This window comes from Candoia aspera, chromosome 2, assembly GCF_035149785.1.
Source record: "Candoia aspera isolate rCanAsp1 chromosome 2, rCanAsp1.hap2, whole genome shotgun sequence".
NCBI lineage: Eukaryota > Metazoa > Chordata > Lepidosauria > Squamata > Boidae > Candoia > Candoia aspera.
In genome coordinates, this window is record NC_086154.1 from 137,441,437 (window position 1) to 137,467,867 (window position 26,431).

At 44.8% G+C, this 26,431-nt stretch overlaps 1 protein-coding gene across 1 annotated transcript; it reads right to left on the bottom strand.

The window, feature by feature from the left end:
* Nucleotides 1-491: 491 nt before the first annotated feature.
* Nucleotides 492-26,163, bottom strand: CALCOCO1 (calcium binding and coiled-coil domain 1). Its single transcript, XM_063293844.1, has 15 exons — nt 26,072-26,163; nt 15,236-15,390; nt 13,911-14,013; nt 12,927-13,126; nt 11,626-11,784; nt 10,933-11,081; nt 9,901-9,991; nt 9,630-9,785; nt 8,272-8,526; nt 6,472-6,597; nt 4,992-5,087; nt 4,733-4,844; nt 3,010-3,224; nt 2,024-2,130; nt 492-1,802 (listed from the first exon to the last, which is right to left on the bottom strand). Exons 2-15 carry the CDS (start codon nt 15,374-15,376, stop codon nt 1,607-1,609), a joined length of 2,106 nt encoding a protein of 701 aa, XP_063149914.1. The 5' UTR covers nt 15,377-15,390; nt 26,072-26,163; the 3' UTR covers nt 492-1,606.
* Between the last annotated feature and the right edge of the window lie 268 nt (nt 26,164-26,431).

The window sequence follows — 26,431 nt, forward strand, 5'->3', positions numbered from 1 at the left end:
CTTCATTTCTAATTTAGAAGTGTCTCTTATGAATATGCTTCCCCATCACTTTTAATTCCTTGATAAAACTGACTATTATTGTACATGACTGTAATGCTCTTGTCATCCCCCACCCCGTTTAAATAATATCACTGGAATATTTGGGAACAGGAATTATAAGAGGATAACTAATCTTGGCTTTTTGCTATTTATGCAAAGGTAACAGCTACATTTAGGAAAGTTATTGATCATGTTTAAGGGAGAAAAACAACCTTGCCTGCGAATTTGTATAATTTTGTTCCCTGGTGGTGATGAGACATGCAGAAAAAGATTTTATGGAATCTCTTCTGTTTTATTCTAATTTACGTGTCTGCTAGTCTGGTTGCTTTAGCTGTTATTTAAAAAAGCCCACATACAATGCCATATAATATATAAACATAAGCAATAAAATCCTTTGAGCTTTTGTTGGAAGAAGGACCAGTAGCTAAACCAATAAATACACAATCCATTCATTTGCATTTCATTTGCTTTCTTTCTGTTCACATACTCAGGAGTTAAACAATAGGTGGGCAGAGCTTCCATCTGTGGCTGGCCTGTTCCATTCAACGCTGAGAAGAGAGAAGTACCCTCCCAACATGGACATTTCTGCCCTCACATTCTTTTCTCCAAACCCTTGCGTTGTATATATACATTCAGCCTACTGTTTATAACCAAGGAACCCATTTCCTTAATTTCTGAACTTCTCCATCAATGCTGACTTTTGGTTTATTGCAGGAGTACAGAGTCGATAACGCCCCAGGTGTGGTTGGATCTCAGCTGAAATCAGCCACAAGGAATCTTATTGGACCTGTAGGCCAGGGATAAGCGGTCCTTGTAACAGGAGAACCAAATACGGGAGTGCACGGTTAGGTGGAGACCCAATAATATACAACTCTCATCCCCTCCCATCCGTCTCAATACAGCTGCCACTGATAAGGGAACGGAAGACTCTTCTTCCCTGTACCTATTTGCCTGCCTACCATATCTCAGTTGCAATTGCTCCTGATTTTCTACAAAGTCTACAGAGGGCACATGCCAGAGTATCATGACCTTCTGTAGTGAGGAGAACACGGTCACTGGGCAGTGTGGAAGCAGCTGACTTCCTTGCAAGGCCTAGGAGCCATAACGCATACTCAGCATATGCATAGTGGGGACCTACATATATTTGGTGGGTTTTGCAGATACAAATATTTTCAAGAATTTGGTAGCACTGGTAAACTGGCAGGCAAACAAGAAGGCAAAGTGATTGTGGGTGTCTGTAGCAGATCGCACCAAATGCCCTGGACAGCTACTACTCTATGGTGGTGAGAGGTCCATCCTGCTACAGCTTAGTATCACCTAGTTCCCACCTCTGAGGATGCAACTCCTGGTGGAAGTTGGCTCTGACTGTTCTGCTTTGGAAAGAGTCTCTGGAAGACAACCGTTTTTTACAGCCACCAACTAGATGATGGGATTGTGCTGGATAATTCATTCATCTTAACAAACCCTCTACGGAAGCAAGAAGAGAGGGAAGGAACCAGCCCGAATCTCACTGAAATGAGAGAGGGGAAAACCAGGGGACGTGATAGTGGTGGTGGAGACAAGAAGCTTATTCAAAAGTAAAGGGGTCATGGGTGCTAAAAAAGAAGTGCCCGTCAACATGCGTATCAACAGTTTCCTTGTCACTCTCGGGTGGGAAGCGCTCGTGACAGATGGGACACTCCTTCCAAAAGCCTGGTGAGGGCAGGTCCAAGGGAGATGCGCCCATTCCGGATGGTTCTGACATCTGCTGCCCTGTCAGCCCACTGAGCATAAATGAAAAAACATGGGGAAGGGGGGGGGGACATTAAAAAAGGGACAGCTCAAAATCTGAAGTTTGATAAACTGATCATCTGACATAGTGCGGAACATTCGTTCTCCCACAGGGTTCACTGTGCAAAGGACAGCAGCCTTTGAGGACAGCAGCTTCCCAACCTTCCCATCTCTGAAGAGGAAGTGCAGGACAAATGGAATAACCTCCCCTCACCTGGCCACTTCACAGAAGCCACTGCCCAGCTCCGGAAGGAGGAGGTTGGTTTCCTCACCACCACTCTGGGCAGCTGCCATCAGAACCGCCTTCTCATCCTCTGCTTCCTGCAAACACAGAGAGACACGCTTTCAGCATGCTTGACTTTTGCTCTTGCTAATGAACAGCTGGCCTGCTCTTCCTATGCTGGAGGGCAAACCACTCCCGCACCTCAGGTTATCTGCAAGGTATGCAAGCGAGTAGAATCTTCCTTCCAGGACACCTGTTTGGCGAGAGAAGATCTAGGTTCAGTCCCTCCAGCTAAAAGAAGCCTTCGTCTGACTCCCATGAGTCCTTTCCAAAAAACTCTTGAGAGCTGCAGCTAATCAGGGTAAGCAGGATCAGAAGATGTGTAGGGCCCCTATTCAGCAGGCCCTTCGCTTGGTGCCAATCACATTTCTTGCCCCTTCCTGATATTATTATTATTATTATTATTATTATTATTATTATTATATTTTCTCTGAATTAATGGGAAAGCTGGTATGATGGAATGTAAGCACACCGGCCTTTAGTACATGTGTGCACGTGCATGTGCACACACACACCTTATTTCCAGGAATGCCCCTGGATCTGACAGACACTAAGGAAATAAAAAAGAGAGTAGCTGCAGCCCTGTGTATTCCTGCCCCCAAAAGATAAGAAACTAAGCAAGCGTGATAGGAAGCGTCCCTTAGGAGAGGCTAGTGGGTTGACGGGGAGCATTTTCATCAGGTTGTCTTCTGAATGTCTGTGCCCACAATAGCCGGCATTTTGTGAAAGTACAAGACCTCCTCCAAGGAACCCACTGCATGGAGGCACTCACAGTGTGCTTTCAAAACCCCAAGACAGCTGCCCTATCCCGGGTTAGACGGTTCTCGTCTGGATCCCCAAAGCAACTCTTTCACCCTTTGCCTTGGACATCTACTTGTGGGCTGGGCTGGGTACCTCCCTGCTTCTCAGGGCCTCACCGAGTCAGAACTGGAATCCTCAGGTGGCTGTTTGATCTGACTGGCAAGAGGTGCAGGCTGGCTGATCACCACTGTGTGAGACGGCCCATGGGCACAGGGTGGCGTGGTGGTCGCTGCCCGGGTGTCACACAGGCTGTAAGAACTGAGCTGGGCAGGCAGGCGCATGTCCTCAGGGCATTCATCCTCAGAGTCAGACAGCGGGCAGTCCAGGGAGCCTGGAAGATGGAGATGAAGGAGAAGACGGGGTAGGAAAAGAGAACAGTGAGCAGTTAGGTGGTGGTGGTGGTGGTGGGGAAACGAATCTCCCCAGGAAGCAATGATGCTCCCGGCAGAGACTGACCTTGCAGAGAAATACACTGATCTGTTTGCTCCAGTTAGCCCCGTAGTGGGGTTTGAAACTGAAACCGGGTATCTGCCCAGGAGGTAGATCTACCCCACTTCCCTTGGTGCCCTAAGCCCATGCTTATTTTGCTAAATGGTTAATCCAGGGTTGCCGGGAGGGATACTTCCAAGTTCCTGCCTCCAAAAGGGAACTTCAAGGCAGGGTGCTCCAAGTCTGTAGAACATTCCTACAAGAAGGCTGGAGCCCTCGAAAAGCTTTAGCCATGCTAAGAACAAGGGCTTTTGTGCTGTTGTTGCTGGCCCCTGCCACAGCAATGCCAGCTCTGGCCCCTTCTTGCTTTATCTCTGCTCTCCCTTTCCTCTCCCTCTTCACACCAGACTTGTCTCGATCCCAGGAAGTTATCCGACATTTCCCTGCTTCGGTTGCCTTCTCCCTCTTCTCTTCTTGTCAATGGAACTGAATTGATTTTAGTTAAGAGGAGAGAGAGCCAGTCTGGTGCAGTGGTTAAGGCACCAGGCTAGAAACCAGGCGACACTGAGTTCTAGTCCCACCTTAAGCACAAAGCCGGCTTAAAGGGCCCTTCTGAGTGGGGCCAGCAAACATTGGGCCAGTCATTCTCTCCAGCCCTAGGAGGCAGGCAAGGGCAAACCGCTTCCAAAAAACCTTGCCAAGAAAACTGTAGGGACTTAGCCAGGCAGTCTCCAGGAGTCAACATGGACTTGAAGGCACCGAAAAGAAAGAAAAAAGGATAATAAATGCTTCCTAATGTGCTTGGCATGGATGTGGGGGAGGGAAGCAAAAGGCTCTCCTGCTGGAAGTTCCTAAGAAAGGATGTTCCACCCACCCAAAAGAAGTATCTCACAAAACCTGAAGTCTGGCTTTACAGCTTCACTATGGAATACTCGGAGTGGGAAAAGAATGGAAGAACTACGAAGTCTAGAGACAGTTCTTCTCAATTGTGGCCCTACTCAGGGTAGTAAACATTTAGTACCCAGATGTCGCTGCACTGCAGCTCCCATCATTCCTCATCATCGGCCATGGACTCATGGGAATTAAAATCCATCAACCCCAGAGAACAATACTGTACATGGCCCATTCCAGGTTACAGATGGGAAGAAAAGATTTAGCTGAAACAAAATTCTGGGGAAGCAGCTTCAAGCCTCAAGGTAAACTCCATCAAGACCCCTGCCCCCAGTATTCTGGATAAGTTAAAGGATGCCTGAAAATTTAGATTTACAAGACTAGTTTCAGAACTCAACAAAGTCTTCATGCTGAGAAAGTTATCCCTATTTTTTTCCCCTGTGTCACTGATGGCATGGATTGGGGTCACATATTTAGAAACTGGCAGGGCTGCAAGGTGGTGGTGGTGATGGGACTGACCAGGAGCATCCAGAACCGTCTCCTCTTCATCAACCAGAACTGATTCACTCCATTTCTCATCTGCTACCTTCTCCAGTCGTTCTTCAAGGCGGCGTATGTACACCAGCAACTCCTGAAGGCAGGGAATGGGCAACAGGTTCAGCATTAAGCCCCTGAACTGCAGCACATTCCTCCTGCCACTCCGTATCATCTTCTCATACCAAAGTCAGGCTATGGTCACAGAAAGCATTTCTTCCCTTCAGGTGGACGCCACACCAACCTGCTTTTCGGACTGCAACTGCTCCTTCTCCTTCTGGGCAACCTGCAGGGCAGCCCGTAGTTCCCGCAGCTCCCGGCGGCTCTCAGAGACCTGAACCTAATGAGGGCAACAGTGACATTTGCCAGAGTAGAGTATTAGAATAATACATATGTAGAGTTATGAAGCCCACTGTGGAACTAACTATTCAACGCTCATATTCCGTGGTGGGAATTTAAGAAAGCTCCTTTCATCAGCTGGAAAGCTTTCTCCATTTTCTAGGGCCTCTATTTCACCTATGGGGCAGAGCCTCCCCTCCACTGGTCATCTCCATTCCCTAGAGGTCCTTTGGACTTCTTCTTTTGGAGGTCTACTGTCCCACCACACTTGCCTCTTAGAGCAGGCCTGCACAACTGGTAGAGGGGAAAGGGCTGCACTGAAGAATTAAAAATATCTGTGGGCCACAAAGGAAGACCTGGTGTGCTGATCAGCTGTTCGGCAGCTAGGAGAGCAGAGGCAGTGCTGGAGATAGTGGCAGCAGTGAGGCCTGGAGGCGCTCGGCAGCGCATCTTTTGGGGCGGCGGTGAATTTATTGACTTTTTGAAAAAACTGCAGCAGGCTACACAAGGCTGCTTGGTGGGTCTTGTGCTGCCCCTGGGCCGTATGTTGTCCAGGCCTGTCTTAAAGTCTGCACCAGCAAAGCTTATTTAGAATAAGAGAACTGGCATGCTGGATCCATTGAAGCCTTCCCTAACTTGGTGCTCTCCTGATATGGTGAGAGAACAATTTTTTGACTTCCCAGCCAGTATGTTCAAGATGGAACTAGAGAAGTTGCAGTCCTAATGACGCTAAAGAGCACCCAAATTAGGAAGAACTATTCTGTAGATCAGTGTTTCTCAACCTTGGCAGCTTGAAGATGTGTGGACTTCAACTCCCAGAATTCCCCAGCCAGCAAGCTGGCTAGGGAATTCTGGGAGTTGAAGTCCACACATCTTCAAGTTGCCAAGGTTGAGAAATGCTGCTGTAGCTGCATCTAGCCAGACAACTGGGTTTCTGTCGAAACAGGACTGTGAGGGTCTGCATAAAAATTTCTCAGTGAGGACTGGGGATGGTCAGCGACACCAGGATTGTGACTGGCAAATGGAAAGAGAGGAGAGAAATGAAATGGAGTGATGGGCTCTGCTGGTCTTTAGTCAATGCTTCAAAAAGACATAGAAAGACCCATGTGCCCTGCAAGGGTGTGAGGGCACTGGAAAGAGCTCTCTTCAAAACTTTCTATGCTGGTGATCCTTGCAAGGCAAGGAAGTCAGTTGGTAAGCATGTCTTGCAGCCCATCTATGAAGCAGGCAAGGAAGTTAAATGTAATACCTTCCCAGAAGCTTGGCAATCTTAAACAACCTGTAAACAGTTTCTACTTGTGAGAGGACTCAAATCATTGCCCAAAGTGGCTATTTTCCCTCCTGCCTTGAGTGATGGAATCCTTTTTCCAGGGGCCATAGTTTACCAGACTGGCATCCCGTTCCTGTGCCAGCTCCATACGCAACACCTGGCACTGTGCCCGCTCTTCTTGCAAGCTGTTCTCAAGACGCAGAACCTCAGCACTCAGCTTCAGGATCTTATCCTTCTCTGCCTACCAAAACCATAAATTTGAAAGGTATGGTCAGTGCAGGATGAGATGGTTGCCCCCCGCTCTGCTCTCTGGAAAGCTATTGAAGAACTGGGCAAGGTCAGATTCTCCATGAAATATGCAGGGCTGGAGAACCCAAGGTCTTCTAGATGTTACTAAACAACAATAACTGTTGTTATTACAGTTTTTTAATTGGCTTTAATTGGTTTTAATGGATAAATTATGAAGACTGTTTAGTTTCGTTTTAATTGTGTATGCCGCCCAGAGTCCCATGCAAGTGAGATGGGTGGCTATATAAATTCAATAAATAAATAAAAATAAATATATAAATTCCCACGCACTCCACAGCAATGACCACGCTGACAGAGCTGGTGGAAATTTTAGTGCAGACATCCACAACTCTAAAGAGCAGCTAGGTTAGGAAGGAGTCGTGTGTAGATTTAGCAGCAAATTTGTCCCTGCCTGAACAGAGTGCGGGAAGTGCAAAAAAATACCCCAAAGAGGACTCAATGTAGTCAATAGCAACAGAATAGTCCACCACAAGATCCACACTCCTGACAAAATAAAAGGGATCCCACAGAGCAAATTAGGGTGCTGAAAATGTGAGTTTGTGCTCATACTGAGAACATTTAACAAATGTACAAAAAATCAAACATGAAATGAGATTTCTACTGAATAGTCAAGTAAAACACCTCAAATTTGAAACCTTTCAAGTGCAAATCATCCCATCCGGAGTTCGGAACAGCTACTCAGACCTCACTGGATATGTTTCAAGACTGTTTGGACCTTACTAGAAGTGTTCAAACTAGCCCCACTTTAAGCTCAGAACACTTATTTCAAGCTCAGAACACCAATTCTACAGGGTTGTTTTAAGCTTGGAACACTTCCAGAATAGTTGGAAGAACAATGGGACACTCCTTGTAATGTCAAAACATCTACTTTCAAACTCAAATGTTCCAAATTTCTACACATAAAATCTGAAATGATAAAATTCTGCACCCTGCTTTTATCTCTTCCCTCTGAAAAAGATTTAGCTTTAGTTACCTTATAGAAGATAATCTAGTGAGGCATAGTTGGAAAAGTTCATTCCATGCATGAAACATTCCCTAGAAAGGGTATCTGGGGAAGCATTTGGGTGCTTTAAAATACAGAATAATTTACTTCCAAAGCCATATTTTTCTTTTTTCTTTCAAAACCCCCAAACACTAAATCTTGGCATTCAACTGCTTGGGGAATTTGTTCTTTCTGCATGCAAAACTGATTTAAAAACTTCCCCAGAGTTTAATTTCAATCCAAAACAAAAGATCAATGATTGCACCAATGCGCGTCAGGACCCTTTTGCTTTATTCCCTCCCCAATACAAAGAGAATAGGCAATGTGTGCGTGGATTGAGGAAGGGAGTAGTATGGTATAGTGCTGAAAATACTGGCCTGGATGAAGGAGATCTGGTTTCAAAACTCCACTTGATAGAACTCATGGAACATAATTCCAGGCCATTTGCATCCTCTCAGCCCAACCTATCTCACAGGACTGTTGCGAAGGTAAATGAGGTAAGGTCCCCACGTGCATGGCTTTGACCTCTCAGAAGAGAGAGGGAACGTAAATGATGAAGGGAAGAAAAAATCAGAAGTTTGCTCAACTCACTTAGGGGATCACATGCACAAGCGTCCCACATACCTCCATGTTCTGCAACAGTATGGCTTTCTCCTTCCACCACTGGCCTTTGCCTTCTTTCCACTTGAGGGTCATGTCAGCAAGCTTGATGTTGATCTCGGCTGCCTCAAGGCGGCTCTTGTGGAGATCAGAGATGGTGCGATCTCGGATGGAGGCCACACTGGCCAGCTCTTCCCCTAGCAGTGCCACTTTCTGCTGGCTGGCAGCAAGGACATCCTGTGTGGTGCGTAGCTGTTCACACAAGGACTCCATCTGTGCCTGGGAAGAGGGAAGACTGAGGTGAAGAGGCACAAGAGAAGAAGGGGAGGCCATGCCCTCCCTTCATGGCATTATGAGAGCTCCAGAAAGAGAACAAGGGGTCTATAATACTAGCCATTAGGGTTCAACATACTTTATAATCCGGAAGTGGGATTCTGTCCCAGCAAGCACAAGCACTGGGGAGCATCATCCAATACTGGATGCATTTCAGGTTTTCAAGCTCTGACCTTCTTGTACAAAAAAAACTTTTCCAACTCTCCCAAAGAGGTTGATCTAGCTTCTTTCCCTGGGCTAAGAATAAATCCTTGGGTCCTGGTTCCCACCTACCTGCTCCCCTACCCTGCAAGCAAAAGTGGTTTCACCTAGATCAGACCTGGCAGATTTTTGTCAGTCGTTTTTCATTCCCTGAACATGAAACCAGCTCTGTTTGTTGCAAGTGTGTTCCAAGACTATCTACAAAGCAAAGTCTGTAGGCTTTAGGGGACTTCCCCTACAATTAAATACCTTATTTCTCCTAAAGAGCTTTTCAAAACTAATTCCATGAGGCTCCTGGTAGAACCTGGTGTTGTTTTGTACATGAATCTTCTTCCACAAAATACACAATTGGAGAAAAAGGGTTGAGCCTTAAGCAACATCACCCTAGGATTTTTGCCTATGACATGTCCTGGTCTGTGCTTTGCTTGTCCAAGCTTGCATTTTGTCAGAGTCTAAAATATCATTCTGGAATCCTGGATTACCAGATCCCTTTTTGTTGCAAACTACAACTATAGTGTCACCTCTCCTCTGACTACAGAAACAGCGTAGACCGTTGGACTGGAGTTATCCACTGAATAAGGGCTGAAAAAGGGCTACCGAAGGCTCTATACCCAAGGAAATGGGACTGTTACTTGCATTTAGGATGGGCAAAAAGGGGGTCCTGCATAAAGACAGCACTTACTAGGTGCTGGAGATAGGCTTGTTAAGGCTGGCTGGCTGTCTGCCTGCCTTCCCCTGCTTGAGAAGTTCTGGGAGAACACCAAGGTCACCCCATTGGAGGCAGCACACTGGACCTGACGAACCTTATTTGTCATATTCCTAGAGGATTCCTGTCTTTGTGTACTTACAGTGCGGCGGTTAGCTGCTGCCAGCTTCTGCTGCAACTTCTGAATATCCTCCTGCAGCATGAGAGCCTGGGAGACTTTCTCACCATGACGAGTCTTGGCTTCTTGCAAGTCGGAGGCCAGGCTACGGCTCTCCTCCTTGGAAGCCTGCAGCTTGACCTGGAAAGGAGAAAGGATGTGCTTGGAACATGCCAGCCACTTGGCTAACCACACCAGCTCTGGTTTCCTGCTTCCTTTTGTGTCCCTCTTTTCAAGCTTGCTGTTCCATGCTCACCTGGTACTGCTCTTTCTCAGCATTCTCCTCCTTGAGCTGATGGTGGATGTGCTCCTGCTCCCTCAGCAGAGACTTGACTATGTCTTTCACCCTGCAGCAGAAAGGATCCAAAGTTAGGATAGAAAGTGTACATGCATGTCTGAGGAACATCGGCTGAGCCCTTTCTATCCAGGGGCACCTCTAGAAGAGGGCTTTGAGGAGCCCTTTAGTTCCATCTCTGCATCTTCCTCAGTACAGAGCAGCGTTTCTCAACCTTGGCAACTTTAAGCTGTGTGGACTTCAACTTAAAGCAATGCTGGTTTGGGAATTCTGAGAGTTCAAGTCCACACAGCTTAAAGTTGCCAAGGTTGAGAAACACAGATATAGAATGAGCATCCATTAGCCCAGCAGCCTAGTTCTAAGATGATGCTTTGGCCACAATCCATTGATTTCAAGGCATCACTAGGCTGTTAGATGAATCAACTTCTCTGAATGAAAACATTCTCCAACAGAATCTAATTCACTGAGAGTGGGCTGTTATAATCAATGTAAAAATCAATATTGATCCCTAAACTTCCTTCATTCTTGTACCTCCTCCACCTATATTTAATTCATGACCTGAATGGTAGTTAACATCCTCCGATAAGACCAAGGATACTCTGTTCTGCTTTGGAACAACTCTCATCAACGTCAAAAAGGAATCTCTGCAAGCTTAAAGATGGTTCAGGACAATGGAAACTAGGGCACAATACATTAAATCCTGAGACAGTTCCTTGAGGTTGAGTTAGAATGCCACAGAGTATTGATTTCATGATGACTCTGGCTTTAGCATATGAGAAGATGTAATTTAGTCCATCCCAGCCTGATGCCCTCCAGGTGCGTGGCTCCTAGAAAATTCTAATAGTCTGAGTTGACAGGAATTCTAATCTGAACTCAACCGGACTCTGACTGCCTATCCCTGGCATACAGGATATTGCCCTTATCTAGCTATCTACCATCTATCTATCTCCCTTTTGATTGCACTTGTGGTGCTCTCTGGGGCATGGCCTTGACCTGTCCAATTCCGTCTCCCTCTGAAGCATCTTCTCCCCCATCGCGTGGATATCACCCTCCAGTTCCTGGATTCGGGCCAAGTGCTCAGTTTCTTGAATGCTCAGAGTGTCTCTCTGCTTGGAGATTTCTGCATAAGAAGCTGACAGTTCCTAGTTGTGGGTAGAGAGGAAGAAAAGTGAGCGACATCCATAAACATTTGAGTGAAATCTGAAAATCCAGCACCTGATTTTGCTGACAAAATGAACATAACAACATATGAATAACTCTGCTGGATCAGGCTAAGGCTCATTTTAATCCAGAACTGTATTTCTCACAATGGCCAACCAGACACCTTTGGGTGCTGCAAAGCAGGAGATGGAAATATACTCCTTTCCTACTAATGTTCTTCTGAAACTGCTACATGGGAACATGTTTTGCAGCCATTTTAATAATCATTGCATTTGAATAATCATTTTACAAACAAATGAGCTAATCTGATGCAAGTGTTAAGGCAGAGGGGCATCCCTCATCTGTACAAAAGGGACACCCAGATCTCGCTTCAGGTTTGGAGTCAGGTGTTGTACAAAGTTTAGTGGCCACCTGAGCTTTTGCACAGTGAGATAATGGGACACAACACCTTTCCTGAAGCTTGGGAAGAGGTGGGATCTGGAAGGGCTGGCAAGTCCTACGGGAGATCCCTGCTTTCTGCCTTGCCTTATATTGTGCAGCCAGCTTGGTGTGCTCATCACGCAAGGAGCCGAGCACTGTCTCCAGCTCTGCCACACGGCTTCTCAGTTCTTCAACCTCTTCCTTCAGGCGGCAGGACTCACGCAACAGGGCTCCTTGTTCCTGACGACTCTCTTCCAGCTGAGTCTGGGAAGCAGCGGGGAGGGATACCGAAGCACAAAGACACCAGTCAGGGGACGCATTCACTCAGTGGGCTGAATGTTACTGTCCTTGCGTTGCTATCTCAGGATTAAAAATTAAATCATAATACAGGCAATAATTCCAGGCTGAAATATTTCAAGGCTATTTGTACGCTCCATTGTTTTTTACACAACAACCCTGCACAAGGAAAGCTCAGCATGCCAGGGAAGAGTTTATCCCAGCCTTCAGATACTGGAATAAAGTTTTCATATGGCGAACCGAAATATGAAATGCCCCACCTGTGGCTTAGTGGTCCTGGTACAGTTCTAGAAGGATGAAAAGCTCTGCTGTCTTGCCTTGATGAAAGCAGGTAGTCAGCCTTTTAATATTTGTACCAGGAATGGATAATCCAGGGGCATCTTAAAACTCTTCCCCCATATCATTCATTTTTGTGCCTTGAGAGAACAGACTGAGCACGTACGGATGCTGTTGGACTACATCCTAGACCACTAGCCACGTTAGCTGGAGTTGATGGGAGCTGGAGACCAAGAGCATCAAGAAGGCCAACATCTGACACCAGTGCTGAGGAAACCCTCAGGTCATAGGTTGAAGCTTGAATTTGGGCCGTGATGTACCTCCATGTTTGAATGTGGCAAGTGAAAATGCTGACTCAAAGGAAGCAACCAGGACATTTTCCCACTAAGTATAATCACCAGGGAATTCCCTCAATTGCTGTTATTGTTTAACCTTTAATTATGTCAGAATATCCCAGCCTGTGTATTTAATAAAGAAATTATGAGCATTCCCTTTGTATTGGAGATGAGATGGAAACAATTAAAATCAGGAAACATGAGCTTGTCGGAGTTTATTTCTATCCCTTCCCTTCTCTGAGGAATGCTAAGAATGTCTACAATAACGACACAAAATAGGTTGGGTTGAGAAACTCTAAACAGGCCTAAAATCTAGAGAGATGCATAGCTGAGGGAAAATCTGAATTTAGGATTTCCTGAGCTGAGCTGAATGCTGCAGTCAGACAGCAAGCAACAAAGCACAAAAAATTATACTCAAGGAAGGAAATATCTCAAAGGGCCTGGGGTCAAGGATGTTGGCTTAAAGTGAAACCCAAGGGGTTGCTTAGAGTGTCCTACCTCAAGTAAAGTGGCCTTGGGGACTACCAGCAGCATGTCAGTCCCCCCACCATCCTCGCTGGCCTCCTCTAGAGTGACGAGCTCATCCATGGGACGGGGTTCGCTGAACTGGAAAGGGGAACTTTGACCACGCACCTCCCCATGGCGATCCACATACCAGAACTGATATTGCTGGAGTCCTGGTTTAGGTAAGTAGCTGGCTGTGAAAGGACAAATGTGTTCACTGTATTATCTTACTGACTTCTGGATACGAGGCTGGCTTTATTTATTAAACGTTTACACCGCTGGATTCCCACCGACTCACAGATAAAAACACACAGAATAATAAAATCGTACCATGATTACAATGAAACAAAAGGATTTTACATGAAAGCATATAAGGAAAACCAGAGGTAGGAAAGTAGGATCTCAATTTTGGTTCATGTCTTCTCTTCTTAATTTCTGATGAACTGTAACGATCTTTTTACTTTGCTGAGCTTTTAGTATACATTGCCATTTCATTTGGCTCCCAGTTTTGCTGCATGGAATTGATTTGAGCACTGTGGACCATTTTATTGTATTCCATGAGCTTTTTCTAAGCTGTTTTGAATGTATCTTATAAAGAAACACAGTATTTGCCATCATCTTAATATAGCACTCTCTTAGTGGTAAAAAATGCCACAATGAACATTCTGTGACATCACAGAAGTTAAGCAAATGGCTGTATATTTACAACAGCTGCAGATTGGTTGAAAATCAGATTTTGCATGTAGCACAGGATGGCAGCATGATCAGTATTAATGCTTACGTTCATATTCTGTAAATGAAGAGCAGGGCAGACAGATTGCTGAAACCAAGTTCAATAAGGCCAGTTGTCCCATTTACCTACTTTATCTTATGTCACCATTCTGCCTTGGGTAGGAAGTCATACTTCAAGTGTTACTCAAAACATTTAGCTGTGTATACTCTGGTGAATCTTCTCTGGGCCACTTGGAACATACCCACCTTGGAACTGGACGCTGCAATGAAGAGTTCCTTCAGAAGCTCCACCATCTGGCATTATACTCCACACAAAAGTATAATAGTCACGTACTGAAGAAGCATCCACCTGAGGCAAGAAATGGGAAGGGAGCTTAGAAGATGTATTTGTGTTAACTGGAGGCCCATTGCAACCCCAACACTACTGGATGGAACCACCTTTGTGTGTGAGAGGAATTTTTAATGCAAAATTCTTTATGAATTACACAAATTCCTTACACAAAATTCCTTATGAATTAAAAAACAGCAGCAGCAGCAATCAGAACATTGAGAATCTAAGGTTCTAGCTGTGCTGTGCTGCCTTTCTACTTGCAAGGTATTGTGATTCTATGCAGAAGAACATGAGAGCCAGTCTGGTCTAGTGGTTAAGGCACCGAGCTAGAAACCAGGAGTCTGTGAGTTCTAGTCCCGCCTTGGGCATGAAAGCTGGCTGGGTAACCTTGGGCCAGTCACTCTCTCTCAGCCCAACCCACCTCACAGGGTTGTTGTTGTGGGGAAAATAGGAGGAGGAAGGAGTATTAGGTATGTTCGCCGCCTTGAGTTATTTATAAAAATAATAAAGGTGGGATAGTGGTGGGAAAATAAATAGGTGGGAAAGGTGGGAAAATAAATAAAATAAATAAATGTGTCTTCTTAATCAAGGAATGATTAAGCTGGCCTGGGACGGGGAAGAGAGGAGTCAGGCCTGGGGTTGGCTAGTGCCTTGAAGTACCCCTTCCACATGAAGACTGAATGAGATACATCCATCTGGACTTCATTTTTATTTATATTATTAATAATATGTAATTTTATAATGTATTTTATATATTTATTGTTTTACTGAGTATATTGTTGTAAACCGCCCAGAGTCCCTCCAGTGGGAGAAGATGGGTGGTGACAAATTTGATGAACGAACGAACGAATGAATGAATGAAGTATTCCTCTGGTAAATATGAATGACCCAGCTAGATGGTAGCACCAAGTCAGCCTTTTGGTAACCTATAGAGGTTTAGATTTTGCTTGGTACTTGGATGAGACACCATCAGAAAATCTTGTCTGTAGCTTTTTATGCTGTTGCTAAGAAAATGACACGTCCACATCCATGATGCTACAAGGAGCGGAGCTGGATCTGAATGAGATTTTAGCTTTTTACTGTATACTTACTGAGTACTGTCAGAACTACAAGTGGTAAAAAATAATAGGTAACAAAATGTGTGGTGTTCATATACAGCAGAATACAAATTCTCCAAAACTCCTGAGCATGACCACACATACCCAAACACAATCATCCTGCTTCTCCCCAGTTGCAGTACCTTAAAGATCCCAATCCAGTCTCTGGTGGATGGCTTCAGGCCAGGTGGCAGGTTGTAGTGGCACTCCACTTTGGTATGGGGTACATAACTTGAGGCCACATTCAGGAAAACTACGCTGGGGTGGGACTGTGCCTCTTCCATCTTAGTAGCTTGGGCTGTGAAGCAAATGAAAGTGGTTGATAGTGCAAAGAAACAGCTGAGATGATCTCCTGGATATTACAGCTCTGCCAGCACATGATTTGGTGCTGAGTCAGCCAGAGGGGCACTTGATGGGCAAACATCCTGTTGTGCAGGTGGACTGTTTTAGATTCTGGCCTTAGAAGGGGGAGGGATGTCTCTTTTGCATGGCAATGCATACTACTTAACTTACTCAAGATGTCATAAGGCCACCCTGCTTTGGCTTGTTGGTTAGTTCTGCTCTTTCTTTGAAGGAGACCCTAGATTTCTGCCCCCTCTACAGCCTTGTGTGGTACAGAGTGGTAGGCAGCAATATTGCAACTGAAACTCTCCCCACGACCCGAGTTAGATCCCAGAGGAAGCTGGATTCTCTCTCGGGTAGCTGGCTCAGGTCGACTCCGCCTTCCATCCTTCCAAAGTCAGTGAAATGAGCACCCAGCTTGCTGGGGAAGGTGACTGGGGAAGGCAATGGCAAACCACCCCGCTCTATCGTCTGCCAAGAAAACGTTGTGAAAGCAGCGTCCCCTCAAAGGGTCCAACATGACTCGGTGCTTGCACAGGGGACCTTCCACCTTTCTGGCATTCATGCAAGCACACCTCAGGACATGGCCCAAGATGTGAGCAAGGCCAGCTTTATGCACCAATAAACTGTTGAGAAGGGCCACAGCTCAGTCCCCACCATCTTCAGTAGCAGAACCGAGGAAAGCCTCCCTTTCTGCTGACGACCCTGGAGAGCCACTGCTAACTGGAGTGGAAGTACAGGATAAAGGAAAAAGGAATCTGACTTAGGGCACGGCGTTATCTCCTACTCTTCAGGGATCAGAACAGTGTGTGTGTGTGTGTGTGTGTCTGTGTATGTATGTATGTATGTATGTATGTACCAGGGCCTGAAAGAGGAACCAGAGAAGATGTGGAAAGTGAAGGCCAAAGTGGTCCCAGTGGTGGTAGGGCACTCGAGGCTGTCACCCCAAGCTGGGAGAGTGGCTCCAACAGATCCCAGGAGCAACATCGGAGCTCTTTGTCCAGAAGAGTGCAGTGGTAGGAACAGCTAAGACACTGCGCAGAACCCTCAAACTCCCAGGCCTCTGGTAGAGGACCTGAGGTTGAGGAAGACACATAACACCCATAGGGGTGAGAAGGGAATTTATTTTTTATAAACTGTATCAGGAAAAAGCTGAAATCCATATGCTGTATTTCTGATCATCCCTGCAGAATTTATTCCATTTCTGCTGGGCATAGGCAAGGGATGGATGGGTATGTGTGAGTGTGCATGCTCTAAAACTAAGTATGGAAGAGCCTGTTCTTTCTACCCATTCATCATACAACTTAACGTTTTGCCTGTCCTTGTCCTCAAATTTGCAAGCATTATTTTTTGTATTGCTTACAGATGGAGTCGCAAATTAAATTATGTAAATGAATTAAAGTGCTTACCGCGCATGAATGAGTTTGACCAACACACACATACTCTGATCCGAAAGTATATGCTTTTTCTGCAACAGCAAGAAGCTTTCCGCAAACCATTGTTTTTTTGAAAGGGAAATATGAATAAGCAATTGGAATGGCAGTGCATGTACAATGGAACGTGGACAGAAGCCCTTTCTGGAGGAAGGGACAGAGCCATGCACGATATACAGGAAGGCCTTCTTAATCTTTGCAGATTGTATTTCCATCACTGGGATACCCAGGTTAATTATTAATTGTCACAATGGTTTATTAATACCACACCATCAGTTTACAGGTACGTTGCAGCGTGTATGTACACTATGTATATAAAAAAGAAAAAACTCTGCCCCCAAGGCACTTACCATCTAGTTAATGATGTAAAGGAGCAACAGGAGAAAAATGTTTTTTAAAAAGTGACAGCCAATACAGTTCAGTGCTGTAACAACAATGGCTTAATTTCAGCAAAGGAAGGGCTGCGGGGTTCAGGGAAGGGTGGCAGACGAGCAAATGGTTCAGAGGATGGATGTTGAAGGGACAGAAAGAAAGTAATATTGAAAGGGAAATGCTCTGGAATCCACGTTTGCTTATAGTCCTGCTTGAGGCATGAAAGCCAGCTGGGTGTCCTTGGGCCAGTCGCTCTCTCTCAGCCCAACTCACCTCACAGGGTTGTTGTTGTGGGGAAAATAGGACGAGGAAGGAGTATTGGTATGTTCACCGCCTTGAGTTATTTGTAAAAAATAATAAAGGCGAAATATAAAAAAAAAATAATAATAGTAAAGTAAAGTAAAGTAAGTAAAGTAAAGTAAAGTAAAGTAAAGTAAAGTAAAGTAAAGTAAAGTAAAGTAAAGTAAAGTAAAGTAAAGTAAAGTAAAGTAAAGTAAAGTAAAGTAAATCTGCCTAAGCAGCCTGACCATAGATGTTTTACCCTGCCATCATTTTCGTTCCCCAAGCCCTCAGGAACACTTCTGCTCTGAACTGTGATCGTTCTTATTGCAACCAGCCACAAGACACCAAGAAGCCCCACAAGAACCCAGTGTACCCTCCCAGTGCCCCCTCCCTCTCCCCCTCCAACAGGAGAGCATAGAAAATGGCAGCCCCCCGCCCCGCTCCAAATTCACTGATTTGGTGCCTTAGAAAAACATCACCGCAATTGATAAAACTGAAGAGCCACCCTAGCAGCATTCTTCTGCTACCATTTCACTGATCCATGAACAGTCAAATGGTATTTGGAGAGAGCACAGGCATCAGGAGGTCCCAGCGATGAGAAAACAACCTCCACTGCCCCCCCTCTGCATTTCAGCGGGAAAACCTGGACTCCTGAGTTTTGAGTTGCACTCCATTTGAGCCAGAAATTAATTGCTGAGTTACTAAACAGGAGCAATATTGTGGGATCACAGGGGCACAGGGGTGATCCTAGAGCAGCATGAATGCTGCATGTGGAGGCGGCCGCAGAATTTATAGAGGTAGATTTATCCTGTTTGCAAGTGGGCAAAGGAAAAACAAGGAGCTAAAATTGATGACAGGTTTTCTCTACAATACACCTGCATGTGGAAAGAGGGGAAGAGAAGGAACCACACCTGGCAGCTTTATTAAGCCATCATCAGCATATTACTAATATCATTATTTCTTAAGCATCTCTATTATGCAAGGTTCTTATTCAAGAAGCCTTATTGCCTGCCCCTGCAAAGGCATTTCACGGCTGAACAATCAAGGACTAGAATGATCAAGGTCTCCCAGGTGCCTTTCCAATTCTTACCATTTTGCTGTCGTTCTCTACAGGTCATCCTCATTTAGTGACCACAATTAGGACCAGCAACTTGGTTGTTAAGCAAAGCGGTCACTAAATGAAACTACAACTATGCTTATGATCTTACTTCAGCTTTCCTTTGCTTTGCAGACCTGTGAAGGCCATAAATACAAGGACTGGTTGCAAAGTTACTTTTTTCATCACTGTTGTGATGAACTGCGAAGGGTCACTAAAGGAGGCAGTCGCTAAATGGGGACCACCTGTACCAAGTATGGGACTGGTGGGAAAAACCTCATGCAGTGGAGCTTGTGTTCTCTTGCAGCTTGCTTAATTGGTACTAGTAACAAATATAGGTGAAACAGGCTCTTTACATTCTGTTAACTCCCTTCCCCAAGTCCTATATACAGCTGCCCATTTTCCACTCACTAAGCCTGGGCCTAGAGGGCAATGATGCGGTTATGACAGGCTTCCCCACCCTGGACACCCAACCACAGTGTGGATGTGTTCCAGGAATCCTCAGCAACAGCCATCACCAATGGCGAATTCAGGGAACTGAAGAAGTTTCCCAGTTTGGGGAGCATCTAGGTTGGGGAAGGCTGTGCTATGGGATTTCATTGCAGAGGAGGAAGGGAAAAATACAAGTCAGATTAAAATTGTCCATTTAACTTGGGGCCTTCCAGGTGCGTAGGATTGCAACTCTCATCAGGCACAGCCAGCATGGCCAAAGACCAGGGATGATAAAAAACTGCAGTCTGATAACATCCAAAGAGCCACAATAGTTCTTTACCTTTGTCCTATAGCCTCCAATTTTTTTAAAAAATTCAAAACATCATTACTCTAAGAATCCAGCACTTTTCAATCTGTCTTGTGGGGAGGGGGACAACCATGACTTCCTTCAGAAGTTCATTGGGGGTCTTCAAGAAAATGGACTCATCTCAAAAGGATGTTTACTGCTGTGACTGACCTGCTCAAGTCACAGTCAGCTGACTGCACACGATCTATTTTAAAAGGAGGGACAGTGAGGCCCAATGGCCCACCAGCACCTACCATGACCTAGGTGGGAAACCAAAGCACAGGTCTGAATCCTGTCTAACCTTTAAGGGAAATTATGGCAAGCCATCAAGCTTTCCTTCATAGACATATCAACAGGAAAATAGGGCCCTACAGAAAATGTGAGTGAAAAACACTGAACCTAGGAAGTGAATAAATGAAGGCTTCTAAATTGACATTATAGGTAGTCCTCGACTTATGACTGTACGTTTAACGATGGTGTGACGTTATGATGGCCTTAGAATGGGTGCTTTACAGCCTGAAAAGCACTTCTGAGCATTGCAAAAGTCGCAACCCCCCTGCAGTCACATGATCGCATTTCGAGCGCTTGGCAACCAGCTCACATTTACTACTGATTGCAGCGTCCCACAGTCAAGTGATCACGTTTTGTGACTTTTTTGCTGTTTACCAGCAAAAAAACACCGAGGGAAGCTGGATTTGCTTAACAACCTGTGATTCACTTAACAACCATGGCAATTCACTTAACAACTGCCGAAAAATGGTCATAAAATCAGGTCGGTGACTTGACTTATGACCATGACGACTTACGATGGACATTCCAGTCCCAATTGTGATCATAAGTCGAGGACTACCCGTGGACAATAAATGTAAGCTTGGGTTAGACCAGAACACAGCCTGTTCTGATCACATAAACCTGCATCAAAGATCTTTCAAGTTTCTCACCTGGGATCAAAAATCAAGTTGGAGGCATCCAGAGGCAGACCTTTCTTGGTTGTGGTGCATCTTAAACCCGTGGAACCCTTTCTTAGAGTCTAATATTTGGCAAGAGAGGGTTTTATTCTTTTTCCCCAAGTGGTTCAGAACCTTACAAAGTGCTTTAAAAACACTTTTCTTCTATGCCATTCATCAGAAACTTGCAATGTAATGTAATTTCAAGGTTTTGTTTTTTTTTAATATAGTGTTTGGTGGAAATGAAACTTTTTGTTGGAACCTTGCACTGAAGGGCAGATCTGTTTCAAGGCAACCAAGCTGAGGCCCTGGCTTTTTAGCACCATAACATTACAAGGACAGGATGAGAAAGATTGGCTGTCAACAAGGCAAGGGACCAGTCCCTCACAGTGGGAGGTAGCCTAGATAATAGCTGCTTGTTTCTGGCATTTACAGGAGAAGCAAAGGATCACAGCAAGTATTAACAAGTTTGGCCATGAAACTGTAACAGCAACCAGCGTGGTCTCTCAATTATATAACTGCATCTGACAATCCTTCTCCTCCTTCAACCTAGGAGATCTAGGCGTAAACAGGACGATTTGCTACTCCGTAGTACAGCAGAGCACTTCAGTGGTGATTTACTGTTGCTTAGCCCCTTCATGAAAATGGAAGAAAGTTTAAATACACACGTTTTTGTGAAACCCAAATGTGGCTTAAGACATTTACATGTGAAAATATGTAACTGGCTTTGTAAATCAGTAGGGGCGAAGGGGATGGCAGGAAAATAAGATTTCAGACATATTGGGTATACTTTTTTTTTACTAGATCCCCAAATCCACTGACTAGAGTGATGTACAAAATGATGGTGGGGATGGGCCTGAAATACACAAAAGTAAATGCTTCTCAGCACCATGCTAGGTCCAGGACATTACTGTATTAGAATTTATTTTGCCTATACCAAATCCACTTCCATGCAGCTTTCTTTGTTTCAGCAGCCTGGTTTTATGATAGCAGAAGACTCTATTGTTGCTCTTGCATTGTTAGCAATTGGGAGTTGGGAGATTTTTGGTATTCTACTTCAAGTTACCCTGAGGTCTACTAGCAGAGCCAAATCTAACTTCTGTTCACTCTTGTTTTTGGCCATCAAGTCAGCTCTCTGCCTGAGGCAGGAAATATAGAGCTAGAGCATGTGAATGGGCTGAGCGCCTGGCAGGCAACAGGCTAATTGGACCTCCAGGAGATCCAAACTGAGCTGTGGACTAATCCACCCATAATCCCCAACTGTGCTCCCCAACAAGTCCCACATGTGAAATTAATTTCACTAGAGAAGGTATTAGCTGCTACTTGAAGAAGGATTAAACCAGCCTTCCCTTATCTGGCATGTAAACTATCATCATCATCCCAGCCAGCAAGTCCTGACTGCAGCAAATGGGGCATATAAATTAAACATCGGGTGAACCCCAAGTTGGGGGCGGGGGCTGGAGCAGACCTTTTCTTGGAGTGTAGCTAAATCACAAGGTCAAACACTCTGACCTTCTGAAAATGGGTAAAAAGTGATAAAGAAGGAACCTACTACAGAGTGAATGAGTAAGAATAAGAGTGATGAATTAAGCTGGGAAGAAATTGAAGTGAGGAAATGCTGGAAGGGATATTTTAGAGACTTAAGTGAGAATGATAGTATGTTAAAGAACTGAATTGTTTCAGATGCTATAAATGTTAATGTTAAAAAAATGGGGGAAAAGAAGTCATAGATTGAGAAAATGTTGAAAAATGATAAGGCTGCAGGTGTAGATGGTGTAACTGGAGACATCTCATGCTTTTCCAGAGGCTTGTAAAAACTTTGCTCTTCCAAAAAACTTACAGGAGCTCATACGTGTGGAGTCACCTGTGCCAAAATGGCTTTTATTAATTCTATTATTAATTTTATTTTTTATTGTTTTCTTCACTTGTCTGTAGTTCATATCAGATTGTGGTAGTAAATAAAACTCATAAATAAATGTTAAAATATTATTGTGGCTTGACTATGGAATGATAGCTTATTTAATACGTATGTGAAGACTGCATCTGTGCCTAATGATAGGAAGAATGCCATTATTTTTTTCCTATATAAAGGGAAAGGCTGAAAGAGTCAAGGGGGGATTAGTTTGCCTGGGAAGGTGTTCAGCAGAATTCTAACTGAAGGGGTATGAGAAGTGTCAATGAACAAAATTTGGAAATGCAGTGTAGCTTCACGCATTGCAGGAGGTACATAGATCAATTTTTTGTTCTTTGGTAGGTCATTCAGAATTGTGTGAATGTGTTTTGGGCTGAACGGTATGATCCATCAGGATGCCAACCTCAGAAGTCAGCAAACAATCAGCCACCTAAGGCTGAATCAGCACAAAAATCAGCAGGAACAGATGCAGAAGAACTCAGGTGATGAAGGTCAAAACTCTGGAATAAAACCCAGTCCCAGGATGCGCTGGCATCTGCATCTGGCCTATTTAAGAGCAACTGTCAACAAGGTCATGCTTCCTTATATTTTCTGGAGTACTGCATGTACTTGCACTGCCAACTCCCTGCCTTTGTAATTTACTGCAGTACTACTCACCAGTAAACTCCTTGTAAAGCAACCAGGCATATGTGGGCTAAGTCTGAAACAGAAAAGAATGAGAAAGTCTATTGTTGATTTAGAGAAAGTAGATGATATAGTGAATAGGTTTCAATTACATAAACAAATAATAATAATAATAATAATAATAATAATAATAATATAGGAGCATATATGAAATAATTAATGATTCAACACAGGGCATGGACTAAAACAAAGATGTGTCCTTTTGGCTGCATTTGTGGACAAATCTGTAAAGAATGCCCGTGATGACATCAGATTAGAAACTGGATGGAGAAATGTTAAGACATGCAAATGTTGGCAGAAAGGTAATGGGTAGTATGTGGCCTGCTGAAATGAATATATGTCAAAAGAAACTAAAATGGCCAAGCACAGAAGTGTTTTTGTAACATGGAAGTGAGAGTTGGGCATGCTAGGAGAAACATAAAAGTTGGGCACGTTAGAAGCATAAAAGTGGGAATGGGTAACTCAAGAACCATGCACAGCATGGCAAAGCAGAAGAAAGATAGGAGTCAAGCAAAATGGGTGATGAATGAGTGCAGACGAAATACAAAAGTGAGCAACCAGTATGAAAGAAGTATATTGTGGTAGCTTGGTCATGTAGAAAGAATAAATGTGGATCAAATTAAAAACCAATAGAGGAAGGAAGAATGAATGGGTTGAGAGGAAGGGGAAGACCAAGGGAGTCATATCAGGACAGAGCTGGTGAGACTTGAGGGATTTAAAGAACAAAACACAGTTATGCAGCGAGCACTGTATGAATAGGGTGGAAACAAAGGTGCTTTGTAAGGATAAAGAGATATGAAGAGATATTTAGCTATCCTTCCTTTCCTTATCTCATGGGGTTTTTTTTTGGTTTGCTACTTATCCCATTTTTGGACTTTTCATAAGACTGATTACTTTGAAAGGTGATAGTACTGTATGAAGGTTGTGTATGTCGACCCTTAACAACCTGAGATCAGGATAGCCAAATGTTTTCTCCCATAGAATTCTGCCTGACAGCTACGATCACCACAGGATGCCCTCTTGGTCCTGCTGCTATGGTCATTTTTTGGGTATCAGGAAGGAAGAACGGCTTTTCTGTTGAGACTCCCATCCTGAGGAACAGCATCCCCTCAGAGCAGTGTTTCTCAGCCTCAACAACTTGAAGCTGTGTGGACTTCAACTCCCAGAATCCCCCTGCCTTAGAGGGCATCCCTGTTATTAAAATCGAAGATGTATGCTGCAAACCTTTTATTTTTAAAAAAGTCATTAATCCACATTTTATTCACCTTGGCATTTTTGACATGTAATGATACTACAGTGGCTTGCAGCCACTGGTCATTTTATTTTATCAGTTCTTATCCATGATTCCATTTTTTTTTGTTTTATTTATTTATTCAGTTTGTATAGCCGCCTATCTCAAGTGACTTTGGACAGCTCATACAGTTTTACTCCACATTATGCTGTCTTTCTTGCATGTTAACATTAAACTGGGCTTGAAGATGTTTTTCCTAATTGCCAGTATGATTACCTCCCCTGAATTTGTCTAATTGCCTTTTCAAGTTGCTAGGTATAATGCCATCTTGTGACAACAAATGTGTCCCTTTTTTAAAACTTAAGAGTACTGTAGTAGTGGTTCCTTTACCTTTCCTCAATCTGCTGTTCAGCTTCTTGTATTATTTGAAAAGGAAAAAGAATTAAGCTCTCCTCGCCAGCTGCAGCATTCAGCTGAAAAGACCAACCCTCCTGTCCTTGCGAATAATTTATATTTACAATAAGGGATGATCTTACATAGGCGGAGAATACAGTACTGTAAAGGGGAAAGAGATTTCTCTATCTAACCCTCGGGGGAGGGAGGAAGAATCTTAAATGTAAGATGTTTTTCCCCTTTAGATAAATAAGGGCGTGCTTTTGTAGCCCTCCTGGGCGCTCCATCTTAGTCTGTAAACTAGGGGAAAAAAACTCGGACGTGGCAAACCTTCCTCACAAAGAAGGCCTGTTACGAAACCAGGTGGAGCTGGGCCTGCCCGGACGAGATACTTTCTCCGCTCCTCTCCTCTCCACCGCCGCATGCCAAGCGAACAAGCTCCTCGCCGCGTGATCCAGGCAAGCCACGTGGCTCACGAACCCCAGCCCGGCGGCTCCCGGCACCGTTGCCACATTCCCGGGGAGCAACTATGGTCCCGGGCGGGGCTTCTTCAAGAGAAACGCCAATCAGAGACCGAGGAGACGGCCAGCAAAACAAACCAGCGATCGAAGCCGCTTATGGAAGAGGCGGAGGCGTGGGAAGATGGAGCGCCTCGCTGGGCTGGCGCGCGGCCTGCGCAAGGCTCTCTCCCCGGTTTCTGATGGGCGAGTGAGCCCGCGTGGACTTTTAGGGAGTGGAGGCGGCTCTTCATCCCCACTCCTTGCTTGGGGGAGAAGCTGTAACTCTTCTGCTGCAAAAGCGCCAGCCTCTCGGCATAGCCTGGGCAGCTCCAAGCCAAACAAAGAAAATTGGCTTGCAAGAAGCCACAAGCCTCATCACGTCCTGCCTTCTCCCCCAATAAACACCACATCGCGCAAGCCTCGCAGCTTCTTCGCAGTTACGCTTGGGGTTTGGGGGAATTTTTTTGGCAGGGGGGCAGACTTTTGGAGTCAAAATGGATACCCAGGTTAGATTAGTAGAAAGGAGCGAAAGATCACAGGCAGCGAGTACCCCCAGCCGTTAAGCAGGAAGAGAAGATTTGGGGTGTCGCAAAACCTAAAACTTCATGTATGTATAAAGGAAACGGGATCGACGTGGAACAGAGATCAAAGTTCTTTCAAACTAATCATTGGTTAGGTTAGTTCAGAAATTTCCTTTTTCAACGACTGCCTTTTCCAATCTCCTGTCTTTTGTGCTGCAAGTTCAGAGTTACAGGCCTACTGAAGCCTTTCGTACACTTTTCTCTCCCCCTTTCATGCAGGGAGGATGAAAATCTTTGCAATCACCGCCCCCTTTTTTATTTTGATTTCTGTACTGACAGGAAGTGTAGTTGATTAAAACTCAGAGGAAGGGAGGGTATCCCCCTCCCCAAATACACCCCAAATCTGATCCTTCCGAGCAGTAACACAGACAAAGCAGGAGGAGAGAAAACAGAAATGCCCCTTCCCCAGTACAGAAGACGTCTCTTACCCAGAGAGCAACCAGCTGGTCCACTAATCTTTTAGCAACAACAACAACAACCTTCAAGCCAGCTGAGAGAGGCGGAGGCAGGCGAAGCCCTAAGTGCTGCCGGGAGTTGTAGTTCTCTTTCCCTGCTCGTAAATTAAAGACGAGAGGAGAGATAAGATTCGAGCTCCCACGGAGGCCCGGGAGAACGCCTGGGATTGTGGGTTCGGTAGTTCCAAGGCCCAGCGACTCAAGGGGAAATCATGCTTGTGAGACTCCAAGTTCCAGGGAGCACTTTGGGCTGAGCGAGATGGGAAGCAGTTCACGGGGAAGGAAAATAAATTATTGAGAAGGGGCTCAAGTTGCCAAAGTAGTAAGTCCAAT